At 46.7% G+C, this 13,826-nt stretch overlaps 1 protein-coding gene across 13 annotated transcripts in view; it reads left to right on the top strand.

Annotated features, from left to right (window-relative positions):
* The window catches only part of Cadps (calcium dependent secretion activator), a 444,098-nt gene that overhangs the window by 249,901 nt on the left and 180,371 nt on the right, over positions 1–13,826 (top strand). For all 13 annotated transcript variants that reach the window (XM_075988597.1, XM_075988589.1, XM_075988596.1 and 10 more), the window contains exons 7-8: positions 7,814–7,925; positions 12,175–12,314. In XM_075988597.1, coding sequence (XP_075844712.1) covers positions 7,814–7,925; positions 12,175–12,314 — 252 coding nt within the window. The remainder of the gene's footprint in view (positions 1–7,813; positions 7,926–12,174; positions 12,315–13,826) is intronic.

Here is a 13,826-nt window from a genome sequence, read left to right as displayed (position 1 = left end):
TGAGCGACAGGACCAGGGTACTTTCATTCCTCAATATGACACCCCTCTTCTGTTACAGCCCAGTTAATTTTAGGAACTGCCCCGATTTAACACCCAGCTCACAGGAGCCATACACCTTGAATAAATGCAAATCCAGTCTCTGTGGCATGAATTATGGCCTGATGCTGAGCATCACCATGGCAACTAATGACATCACCCCACGCCCACCCCCACCCCCATCAGCACCCCCGCCCCCACACCGACCTCCAGAAAAATCCAATTCCTCAAGGGTCTTTACCAGCCTGACTTGGGTGCAGTCTTAGCCAACATGTGCGTTCATAAATATTACTGTTGTCAGAGGTTCCTGGTAGGTTTTTGCTGTCGTTTAGGGAGGTATATTCCCTTTATGGCAAGTGTGGTTTCTTGTTGTTGTTCATGGGGGTGGGGGGGGGGAGAATTCTAATGAAAATTACTGTGTGTATTTGATTAGCAACATTTGTTGATAACATATGGTCCAAAGAGGCTTCTGCAAATAACAGGCTTTAAATAGTAAACAGAGATGTGGCTGAGATGGAGCAGATGCTCTCTGCAAACACATAGTACGAGGTGGCTTTACCGGGCGGGCGTTCTCCCGTCCTGCGCTCGCTTCCTCCCTAGATCAAAGGGTCCATTTTCAAAGCAGTGGCGCCGTGTGGACCATTTGCAGAAATAATGGGCTGTGACGTTTGAGTCATCCCTGCCCCTGGAATATGGATTGTCTCCTTCCTCGTGCTTCTTACCAGATATTAGTAATAGTGCCGTGTGACCAAGTGAGTCAGCGGGTTCAAACAGATCTCACTCGGAGCAGCTTCCGGCCGCTGCCGCAGATCTCAAATGCATTGAGTCCCACACCTTTTTTTCCCAGGACTGGGCCATTTCTGTGAAGAGTTCCCTGAGGACCGCAGGCCAGCGGATTTCCTTGATATGGGCTGAGCTGTCCTGGCAAGTGTGCATTTAGAATTGCCCTTGCTGGTGTGCTAGGTGAGACTAAACATGGTTCCGTTGCTGAGCCGGCAATTCTACCCCTTCTAACAGGGCTTGAATTTTCTGTAAAAGATCAGCGAGTACATGCTTCAGGCTTATGGGCTGCGGATCTGAGTCGCAGCTACTTAACCAGAAACTGCATTGCAGCAGCAATGCAGGGCAGCAGCCATGCAACCTCAGACAGCCCGTAGTGAATGAGCATGGGCGCACACCGATAAAACTGTCGTCATGCTTCAGACTGGAATTTCAGTGCAGCGTCGTGTATCACAAAATATGAATCTTATTCCATTGTTTTCAGCCATTTGCAAAAGGGGAAACTGGGACTTGAGTCTAGGGAGATGATTCGGTGGGGAAGGCCACCTTCTGGGTAAGCATGAGGACCAGAATTTGGATCCAGGCAGAAAACTGAGCGTGCCCTCTGACCCCACATACCTATAGAAACTCCAGCAATGTGAGAGGAGGATGGAGATGGGAAGGCAGCTGGACGTGCCAGCCTAGCAGAAAACACATAGCTGGTTCAGCAAGAGGCCGTCTCAAGGGAGTGAGTCAGAGAGTGATAGAACAGGACATTCTGCTTCCCCTAGCCTCCACCCATACACACATGGGCACACACACAACATGTGCACACAATACACACATATGCATACATACAGGACTTCTTGAAAATATAAAAACCATTTGGGGGCTCATGAGCTATGCATAAGCAAATAGGCAGCAGGAAGTGACCCACAGGCCAGGGCTGAGCAACCTCTGGCCTATATCCCTAAAGTGAAGGTTCAATGCATTCTGTGTGCCCGTCATTGACTTAAACACTATATGTGCCATTGCTCTCTCCTGAAAATCCCTCCACTAACCTTCTGGGGTCAGTATTGCTCTTTGTATCGATTTTTTTATTTATCATACATATAAATCAATGTACTAATGACCAAGCCTAGGCCCATGGGTCAGTTCCTGCTGTCCAGCTCATGAGCCCAAAATGGTTTTTATACTTTCAAGAGTCCTTGTGTGTACACACATGTATGTGTTGTATGTGCATGTGGAGTGTGTGTATGCATGCCTGTAATTTACTTATGTCTTCTTTTTAACCCTCTCCAATTGGTTTTATACAGATATCTATGTATTATATCTCTCATATATGTATATGTAACTGGTCCCATATATATACATGCTATATTATGCTTGCCCCCTTATACTCTCTTGTTTCCCCTCCCACCTATTAGATTTTTACCTGTCCTCCTCTCTTCTACTTCCATGTCTGTCTCTCTCTCTCACACACACACACACACATTATGCACGTGAGAGAAAACATTACATGACAATCTTAGTTCTATCTATTTTCCTCTAAGTGACATAATTTCATTCTTCCTTATGACTGACTAGAATTTCACTGCGTGTACACATATTTTCTTGTTTGTGTTAATGGGCATGTTGGCTGATCCCACATCTTGGCTACTCTGAACAGGACAACAGTAAACTTGGGTTGGGAAAATCTCTGCAGTAAGGCCCTGGGGTCATTCAGGTATATACTCAGGTGTGTCACACTGGATCATACAATGTTTGTTTGGAGGAAACTGCACTCATTTCTGCAGGGTCTTTGCTGGCTTACATTCTAAGCAACAGGATACAAAAGTTCTCCATTCCTACTTCCTCAACAGCTGCTGTCCTCTACTGGGGCTAGCCTCTGACTGTGAGAAGATGGAATCTCAACATATTCATTCGTACTCCTAGGCTCAGTACCATCACTAGTTTATAGAAGGAAATCATGTCTCCCATTCTTAAGAGCTGTCACTTCTGCACATGGGCTCTCCCTGAGGAGAACGTGGCACCCATGGGGACTATTCTACAATGATGCTGAACTGAGCAGCATGGGGGATGTCCTACTGATGCTGGACCATATCCTACTGGTGCTGGACCATATCGTACTGATGCTAGACCTAGCAGCAGGTGGATGTCCTACTGATGCTGGACCATAATGTACTGATGCTAGACCTAGCAGCATGGGGAACGTCCTTCTGATGCTGGACCATATCCTACTGATGCTGAATCTAGCAGCATGGGGGATGTCCTACTGATGCTGAACCATATCCTATTGATGCATCTCCTGTGATGATTTGCTTGTGGTGGATACTTAGAGATCATATCCCTGATGAAGAACTAATTAGGTATAGTCCCTAAACTGTGGTGCTTAGGTATTAATCAATTTGGTTGTCCTCCCAGTTACTCTCTTGTGCCTTCTTACAAAAGGACTCACAATGGACAGGCAGGTGTCTCACCACGCGTGGATTCATATTGGGAGGAATGACTATAGGTGGTACCTTGTCCATAGTCTCCACTTGTGCGCTGGTGGCACTTTCTGACCTTCTTGTCCCTGGCATCCACACTTCTCCCAGCCATCAGATGCAGTGCTCTGCGTGCTGCCAGACACCACAGGCGTTCAGAGTCACCGCCACCCTAAAGGAGATGGAGGCCCAGGTGCCAGAGGCTCCCACAGTCATGGTTATGTCCTGTCTCACCTCCACAATCCCCCCCACCTGTGACATCATGGTTCACATTCTGTCAACCCTCCCTTTCTAGTTCACAATCAGGATTTACTGGGTATCAGCCACTGTCCTTGGTGCAGGATGTAGGATTTGCCGAAAATGTTGCTTTTCCCCCAAACAACTCGGTGTGTGGAGAGGAAGCCAATTACACAGAGGTTTCTGTCAGACTGTGAGATGTGACTGCATCCGAAGTTTCTGAGAAATAGAGAAGTCTGGTTTAATCTGGGGGGGGGGGTTGGAGATCAGAAACCCGGAGTTTGAATCCCATGATGGTGATGGGCTGAGGCCCAGTTACTTAACCTCCTCAAACCTAACTTTTCTCTGTTTATAAAAGCATGAGGCAACTGGGTGTTCTTCACAGAGCAGCCAGGAGGCTTAAACAAGATGACCCACACAAAGCTCTGAGCAGGGAGGGGAGGAGGTCAGGGGTCGTGACAGACATAAGCCTCTGATTGGTGGCTCTCTGTAAGCTAGCTGAACAGGGTATCTATGGTGCCACTGGTGACAGAATCCCAGAGAAAAGACAACTCACCCGTCGGACTTTATCTGCCTTGTGTGCAGAGGGAAGTTAGTCAGTTAACCTTCCCAGCCTTGGCTCGAGATAAATATTATCAGCCTCTGGTCTTTTCAAATCAAAGTGCAGTGGTGTTTCCTTTCTGGGAGGCTTTCAAAAGGAGGTTTTCATCTTCGCAGCCGTAGTCGATGGCACAGCGGGAGAAAAGGGCACGGAAAATACAACAAAGGGAAATAGATTTGTTTATTGACGCATGGCCCATGGAAACCCCAAAGACTGCCTTGCATCTCCACTGGCTGGTTTGTATGTACGTCCAAGGTAGCATTGTAGAAAACACATTAACCACGGGAAAGAAACCCAGAGCCCAAGGTGAGTCAGAATCCCAGCAATCCAAAATGGAGCTTCCCTGGGGTTGCAGGGATAATGGATTATCCAAGCATGTATGTGGTGGAATGAAGGAAGGACGGGATATGGCGTGGAGTTAGACTGTCATTTCTGTCCCTTGAGTACTGTGGGACACATTACAGAATCCCTGTACCTTAGCTTCCTCATCTGTAACTATGGGTTCATAAATGTAGACATTTCACAGAACTGTTAACAAGATTTTAAAGAGGATAATATGCAACTATAACTTGTGATTCTTCTAAAACTGTTATTGCAGCAGCACGGAACTGTCTGGGTACCAGTTATGATAAGGAAGCCAGTTCTTGCCTAAGCTGGAAAAAGACAAAGAGTAGACATTTTCATAACTGTTTTTTCTCCACAGGACAGAGGTGTAGGAAGGGTCTGAGGATTAAGCCTTCTTGGTAGAAGGGAGCTGGCAGTAGCCCTCACTGAATCCAATCCTTCATGCAGTATAGAAGTTTCCTTTCAATAGCCCAAGACAGGCACAGTCACTGCACAGCCATCTTCCAGCCTGCATCCTCAGCCCAGGGAGATTGACTCCATACTGGCTTCAGAGGCCTGGGGCAGTGTTGTATGGGAGGAGCTGCGGGCTGCTTCCAGTCACTCAGCTCCTGGCCACCAGCTAGCTTTACCTGAAATAATTACATTGAAACTGTATTCTTTTAAACATTGCTTGGCCGATTAGTTTTAACCTCTTATTGGCTAGCTCTTACATATTGATCTAACCCATTTCTAATATTCTGTGTAGCACTACGAGCTGGCTTACCAGGAAAGATCTTAACCTACGTCTGTCTGGAGTGGGAAAATCATGGCAACTGCCTGACTCTGCTTCTTTCTCCCAGCATTCTGTTCTGTTTACTCCACCTACCTAAGGGCTGGCCTATCAAATGGGCCAAGGCAGTTTCTTTATTAATTAACCAATAAAAGCAACAGATAGATAAAGACACTCCCACATCATGGCAGGATTTCTCAGAGGCCTCCGGCTCAGGAGAGGCCCTGGTTTTCTTTAGCGTTCTCCTGCGGCTGTCTTGCAATTCTTGGTGATTTTGTCTGTAAGGCCGCATGTGGAATGAAGTCCCCCTAGGAGATGGCACAGAAAAAGTGCTGAGGAAAAGAAAAATCCCTGATGGTTTCATTCTGTTTTAAAAATATGTTTGTGTGCACGTGCCTGTGTGTGTGTTTCTGTCTGTGTGTCTTTTTGTCTGTCTGTCTGTGTGACTCTACCCTGAAGGATTATGTAGCTGTTCCTCTTCCGTTTAGTTCATGGCATTGGCTTCATGAAATGCAACATTGAGACTAATGGGTCATGTTTCCATAATTTCGTGAAAGAGGACATAAAAGCAGCCAATAAGCACAGAGCAAAATGTGAAGCCCACTAACAGTCAAAGGAGTACCTGTGAGGGCAGAAGAGAGGGATCATCCTTTTAGAACACTTTCTGTTCTTGTAGACAGCCCAGGTTTGTTCCCCATCATTCCCAGTGCCGCTCACAGTCACCCTGACCCTCACTCAGTTCCAGAGGTCCAATCCCCCCTTCAGGCTTCCGTATGCCCTACACACATAAGCGGGACACGTGCGTTCATCCGTACAAAGCACTCATACACATGAAACAGAAATAAATACATCTTTTAAAAGAATTCTCAGCCGGGCGGTGGTGGCGCACGCCTTTAATCCCAGCACTCGGGAGGCAGAGGCAGGTGGATCTCTGTGAGTTTGAGGCCAGCCTGGTCTACAAGAACTAGTTCCAGGACAGGAACCAAAAGCTACGGAGAAACCCTGTCTCGAAAAATCAAAAAAAAAAAAAAAAGAAAGAATTCTCATAAAATGATCATGACAAAATAGGCCAGCAACAAGGTGAGAAGCAATGCCCTGGGCAGAGTAAGAATGATGCCCTTGGTTTATACTCAACTCCAGATATAGGGTGGCCATTGTCTTTACATGAAGTACCCGAGGAGCAGGTATCACAGACTCATGTTCACCGCTGTATACGTAAATGATAAAAGTGTTTCTTGATGAGGAAACGCCTCTCCTCTAGATCTCTATCCCAAGGAAATTATCAACCAAGGTAAATTCTTTAAGTATTATCTTATATCCAACTCAGTTGCTATGATAGACTAATGGTTACATAAACTACAATGTATTTATACAATGTAAAGCTGTAGTCATTAAAACCAGATTTTAACAAATGCCTGGCAGTATGGGAAATTGGTTATATAATGTAAAAACAATCTGTAGATAAAAGCTGTTGTCTGTACTATTTCCTGGCCCTGTAAAAGAACATATATTTGATACTACTTGTTCATCCAAAAATATTTATTCCATGCCTTCCATGTATGTATGACGCACTATGCTAAGTTGTAAGGGTTGTAATATAAATGAACAGAACCGTGTTCTCGTGGAGTTGAGAAAATATAACACAATTCTCAAGTTAGCCATCATGAGTACGCCCATTTAGCACAATTCCCTGGTGGCTGGAGGCAGAACAAGATGCTGTTCTAAAGACAGGTTTGTACCTGGGCGCAGCTTCCACTACGAGATCAGAGGATGTATTCTCCCTGAAGGTGACATTTAGGCCATCCCTGACAAGGTAGTAAAAGTAGAGAGAAACCCTGCCACCTGAGAGAACTGTGCAGGTGACAGGCAGTCCTGCAAAGGCAAGAGAAGCAGGTGACAGGGAGGTCACAGGAAAGGGTCAGTGCTGCACCGTGAAACATGCCCGCCTGCTCAGTGCACACGGCGACAGGGCCACAAAATCTTCTCTTTTTAGTTACATAATCGGTAGAGGTGCAGCCTCAGAGCGGATGAAAGGTGAATAAAGAAATCATTTCTGAGCAGCTGCTCGCTGGTGTGAGCCAAGCCCTGGCTCCACCCCCATGCTGGATAATCCAGACTTCCGGGGCTGAGACATCCCCTCATCCCTAGCCTTCCATCTTGCAGACCCTCTTGGTTGTAAAGCGCCTCTCAATCCTCTTTTCCACTTCTCCTTGAGAGTGGCTCCCCCTGTGCCCCGTGGCTGCTGAAGTCCCTCTGTCAGGACAGACCAAAGTTCCGCTGCCCGTGAAGCAGGTATTCCAGGGCCGAGAGGAAAGGCTGGTGAATGTGTAATATTGTTTGCAGGGAAGAGAGCATCAACGGGAACCTCTCTGACTTCCCCTGGCGCTAGGCACTCTGGGAAGGCCCATGGCGAGTTTCGGAGCTTCTGCCTTGTATCCGCCTCCTAAGTTAATCAACACTTTTCTGTCACTCTGGCAGCTTTGGGGCACTGGGACTGGATGTGACAGTCGACGCTGTGTTAAATTAACCAAGAGCGACCCATTGCCAAGGTGCATACTGAATCTGACATTCTCTCCACAGCTGGGGCACCCAAGGCGACTTCTCCACCACGCATGCGCTGCCAGCTGTTAAAGTAAAGCTTTTCACCGAGAGCACTGGCGTCCTGGCCCTGGAAGACAAGGAGCTCGGGCGGGTGAGTGCTCCCTATGGCAAGGGGCACAGAGTGGGTGACTGGGGTACCTCTCCTACCCCGAAGTCATGAGCAAGCAGTACAGTAAGTGCCGAGGGGCCTACAGCCTGGACCGTGCAATGTCACCTGTGACAAGACGTTGAACCAGTTTCTCAACCTGTCTGAGTCATAGGGTGTCCTCCATACACTCTGGCTATCACGAGTGTGTTTCAGAGGACAGGTTGGGGAGACTCCACACCATCAGACTGGAGAGCTGTTTATGGCAAAGCTATGTCATGCCTCTGACTGGCTTTAGCATGAGATTTGTGGCATTGAACTGCCTAACCTCCTGGCAGCATTAAAATCAACACATTTGGATAAAAGAGGAACAAATAGAAATTAGTGTTTCAATGCTGACATTCAAAATATAAACATTTGAATTGTTTGCCTTACCCTCAGGTAGAAAACACTGTAGAAATGACAGATTCGGGACCCTCCTATTGGAGAACCAGGGTATCAGTTAACCAATTGACTGAGCCATTAAACAGCTTTAAGGAAAGCACCCTTGACTGCCTTGGAAACATACCTACAATGTCATGCTCTGAGATGTCACATATAGTTAAGGTATAGGTTAAGTTGACTGTAAACAGCGTTTTTTTTTTTTTTTTTTGATTTTTGGGTTTTTTTTGTTTTTGATCTCTGCCGATATCAGGTGGGAACAAAAGAGAGTCAGGCGGGCTGTAGGGTACTCCTGCACAGAAAGACTCCCCCTCCCCATCCAACGCTGAACATCCCGCCCCACCATTTCCAGCAGAGATCAGACCCAGGGATACAGTGATCAAAATAGCTTCAAAATAGTGCTCCAGCTTTCCTGGTAGAGATGAGGCAAACTGTTTCTGTGGACTGTGAGAAACCTGTCCAGACCCAGAGTCACAGAAAGCCCAGCCACCCCAATTCCATCCTCAGAAATGCTGTACTGGCAACAGTACTAGGCTCAGCCCTTGAGGGATTTCATAGATGTCCTCCAAGGCAGATACTCACTCAAGCCCGAAGGGATCCAGCGGCTTGTCAGGAATGCTGACAGCTCGCCAATCATCTGCACACTGCATGACCCCCATGGAGAATTAGTTAGAGTGGTGGAGGCTGTGGGATTGCTGCTGTCCATACAGGGACTTGCTTTTTGGTGACTGCACGCTAGCGTCTTTCTCCTTCATGCTTCAGGAACTCTTGGCTGACTCTGAGGTGCAGGCAGCACCATGTTTCCCAAGTGCAGTCACGGATGCATGTGGTGAACTAGTTTTACCAAGCAGAGCAGAACCTCCCGCCCGAGTCCTGGGGTTGGCTTCATCCCTTCAGCCATCTTGAGTTTATTCCATCTGTGTTACGTCTCACACGCATAAAATTTTAAAAATAAGCAAATTTTTATAATTTACTCTTAAAAGAATTTCTTGAGGGTAGGGAGAGATCTCCACTATCCATGACCACCCTCACTCCCAACTCCGGCCCTCCAGAGTGTCCGTGGGAGTGATTTGCATATTTCCCACATTTTTAACCAAAGGAGCTCTCCTTAAGTGAAGAAAAGACTAAGAGAGGTTAAGGTATATATGATTATATATGGCTATATGTGCCTCTTTTAATAAAACAGGCACAAATTATACATATATACATATACACATTGGTTGATCTATTAGTCCAGTTTAGCCCATGCTAACCTGATTCCTTTTTCACAGCTGTGTAGTATTTCAATTGTGTATATAGGTTTGATTTAATTAATCTGGTGATTAATATTTAGAATAATTCATCTCTGAAGGTATAAACAATGCTTTGCTGAGCTGCCTTAGCTATATTTTTTGCATGTGTATATCATATCAGACCTGTATGATAAAATTTCCTAAAAGAACTATTTTGCTGATCGAATTCTGAATTTTGACAGAGACTTCCAGATTGTCTTCTTGCCAGTTTATACATGCACACGTGATGTGAGTGTGCCCTTCCTCCGTGCCAGTTTGTACATGCACACGTGATGTGTGTGTGCCCTTCCTCCGTGCCAGTTTGTACAGGCACACGTGATGTGTGTGTGCCCTTCCTCCGTGCCAGTTTGTACAGGCACACGTGATGTGTGTGTGCCCTTCCTCCGTGCCAGTTTGTACAGGCACATGCAATGTGGGTGTGCCCATCCTCCGTGCCAGTTTGTACATGCACACGTGATGTGAGTGTGCCCTTCCTCCGTGCCAGTTTGTACATGCACACGTGATGTGAGTGTGCCCTTCCTCCGTGCCAGTTTGTACATGCACACGTGATGTGTGTGTGCCCTTCCTCCGTGCCAGTTTGTACAGGCACACGTGATGTGTGTGTGCCCTTCCTCCGTGCCAATTTGTACAGGCACACGTGATGTGAGTGTGCCCTTCCTCCGTGCCAGTTTGTACATGCACACGTGATGTGAGTGTGCCCTTCCTCCGTGCCAGTTTGTACAGGCACACGTGATGTGAGTGTGCCCTTCCTCCGTGCCAGTTTGTACAGGCACATGCAATGTGGGTGTGCCCATCCTCCGTGCCAGTTTGTACATGCACACGTGATGTGAGTGTGCCCTTCCTCCGTGCCAGTTTGTACAGGCACACGTGATGTGAGTGTGCCCTTCCTCCGTGCCAGTTTGTACAGGCACACATGATGTGCGTGTGCCCATCCCCACGCCGTCACTAGCATGGCAAGGTTAGCACATGTATCCAGCAGATGCAATGGCAGAGCTTGCTGGGTCTGACCGTTAATGTTGCACACAGGGTGAACAGAAATCAACTCAGGTAGAACTCCTTAACTTCCAACACTTACAGAGCACAGACACAAAAGCTATGAGTTATTCATTGTGCCTGAGTCCTGGGAAGAAAGCCCACAGCAAGAGATGGACCCTTTGTGAAGCGGGGTTGCCTTTCCTGGAGAAGCAGGTTGGAGAGAGAAACGGGCTCAGGCCAGAGGTCAGCCTAAAAAAAGAAAAACACCCAGGATATGGCAGTCTCCGCAGGCTAGCCCTGCACCCACACCAGGAAGAGGAGCTCTGATCGCTGGAGTTCAGCTTCCTGGAGGGGTGGGTTGTGGCAGCCAGTTCATATTCCCACATCAACTCACCAATGCAACACCTGTCCCTAAAGATAACTGGGTACCACCACAATTGACAAGGTGCCACATCACTCAGCGCCCTTGGGGGCCACTCCCGAGATCCTGCAGATCCAAAATCGTACTGCTCTGCCTCTAAGTACATTGGCTCTGTATTACACATCTTCTCGTATTCTTTAAATCACCTTAGACTCCTCATCTGTAATTTATATTCTATATGTCATGAAAGAAATGTAAATGCTATGTAAATATTCTTTTCTGTGCTGGTTAGGAAATGAAGACCAGGGGGAAATTCTGTATGTGCTCAGTGCAGATAATTATTTTCTTCCCAAATGTTTTAAATCTTTGGTTGGTCAAACACTTGCCTGTGGAATGTCAGATCCAGAGGATCAACTACAGTCGTTTCTCTTCATCTAGGGCTTATGTTTTTGAATGTATATTAATATAAAAGCAACAAATATAACATAAAATTCTAGTGTGTTGTTATCAGGCTAATTGATCAAAACTACTTGCCAGCAATGGAGTGTGATGGAGCCCTTCATGGCCGCCTAGCTTTGCCCCAGACACCAAAGATTAGAGCAGTACAGCCAAGCACAGTGGATCTGACACACTGCCTAGCAGCATTTTTCGGAGCAGAAACCTCTTTAAGCTCCTTCCCCCCAAAGCACAGCAAGAGGGATCCCCCAGGAGCCAGCAACTATGGCCTGTGTGTGGCCCTGTATGGGTCTCTCCCCGACATACACACTCAGGCTTTGAAATGTTTCTCTTCCTATGATGGTGCAAGTTAGAAAAGGAAAAGTCCCAGACCTGTCTACCATGAATGTCTATTTCTTCTTGAGAGGCTGCCATAATTTATGGGAGACGGGCAGTGTTCTTTCTCCCAGGTTACTCTGCTACTTCTAAATCTTAGCAAAAACAAAACAGGCTCACAAAGTCACCGTCCTTGCTCCTACAGACCAAGCCAAGGAGAGAAAGAAGGAAGCAACAGAACATTTTATCCGTAGCTATGACTATGGTTAATTATGGTTAATAGAGGGATCTCAGGGGTGGGACAGGGGCTAATTGTCCTGTCTTCACATCAACACCTCAAATACAAAAAAAAAAAAAAAAGACTGTGTGCTGCCTCTGTTTTCCAACAAAAACAAATATTTTTTTTCCCTTACAGGTTATCCTCCACCCCACCCCTAACAGCCCCAAACAATCTGAGTGGCACAAAATGACAGTCTCCAAAAACTGCCCCGATCAAGACCTCAAAATCAAACTTGCTGTCCGAATGGATAAGCCTCAAAACATGAAGCACTCTGGGTAAGTGTTTCCTTCCCAGTTGGAGATGTGTGTCCATTGCTTTCTAGAGACAAAAGTAGAACGGAAGGGTGTCTCTCAGTGAGAGATCACTTACCTGGAACGTATAAAGATCAGTTTTGGATGCCCAGAAGTGCAGGAAATGAGTTAAACAAAACCCAAAGGGACTCCAGAGAACCGTGGGGAAAGGAGCTGAAAAGCGCCCACAAGCAGCTACTAACACTGCTATTAGCGAATGTGCTGCTAGCTGTCACCATAACATTCTCCAACTCTACTTACTGCATTTTCATGGATACCATCAGGAGAATAACTCCCCTCTCCCTCTGAGAGGACTCCCAGCACAGTTCAAACCTGGTCAAAGAATAATGGGGTTGTGCTTGTGGGGTCTCATGGATTATATGTTCCTGCCAGAGGCCTTCAGGGGTTCCTCGCTCTAACCTTGGTGGACAGCCACCTTCTTGGTGGACAGCCACCTTCTTGAGGTATGATCAAGTGACTAAATCAGGTCCAAAGTGATGTCAGGTTGACTAAAGTCATAGCTCCCAAAGTTGAAAATCTGTACCCTTAATTCTGTGAAGGCTTGCTGGTATGGCCAGTTGAGTGACTATAAGCAGAGCAAGAAGAGTCAGGAACGTTTTTGCTTTAGAGAACAAAGCAATGACTTCTTTTAAACCAAAGGGTTGGTGGTGACTGGTTACTGTGCAGCCACGGCCTCCGAAATGATCTTGTAAACTGTGATCCCTTGCAGAGGAGCAGGACCATGTAACTGTAAAGAGGGAAGAGTCTAGACCGCAGAATAAACTGGGCTTTCTGTCAGACGCTGTGTGGGTGCCGTTTGACAACTGGCAATCATCCTCCATAACCTTCCAGTGACTGGAAAGCACCCCTAAGTCCCATTGAGAACTCAGGATTGCAAACCTGGCCTGGAAGTCTATGGAAGCGGGAAACCTGTTACCTAGTGATAGCCAGCAACCCAGACCAGTGGAAAAGAAGCCTGCAAGAAGTCCAAAATAACAGGACAGGAAGTGGACATTCTTGCATGCTAGCAGAGTTTACGTCATGCGGTCAGTGCCTACCTGTGATGCCTACCAAAGGCTGTTCACAGGCCGGACACCACTCCCCAAATGCCATGTCTGCCTTAGGCTGGTAGGCGTCACACAGCACATTGTTGAAGTCATCTATTCCCAAAGCCAAGTGGGATTGAATCTTGAGAAACCTGTGAGGAAGGATGCCAGCTACTTACACACTTACTCCTGACTCTCAGCCATTGCTAATCAGACCAGCCAGGTGTTCTTCGTTTCACTTAGCATCTTATCAAGCAGGAGTTCAAAGTCAATCTGGACAGTGTGCTAAGACCCTGTCAAAAAAAACAAACAAAAACAAAAACAAAAACACTGCAATGTTGCAGTGTTGAGGAAATGGCCCTATCGATAAAGTTCTTGCTTTGCCAGAGAGAGCTCCTGAGTTTGGACCCTAGCACCACACAGCAATGCTTGTCTGCAATCCCAACCCTGG

Source organism: Microtus pennsylvanicus, chromosome 10 (assembly GCF_037038515.1).
Source record: "Microtus pennsylvanicus isolate mMicPen1 chromosome 10, mMicPen1.hap1, whole genome shotgun sequence".
NCBI lineage: Eukaryota > Metazoa > Chordata > Mammalia > Rodentia > Cricetidae > Microtus > Microtus pennsylvanicus.
This window is presented reverse-complemented; position numbering and strand designations above follow the sequence as displayed.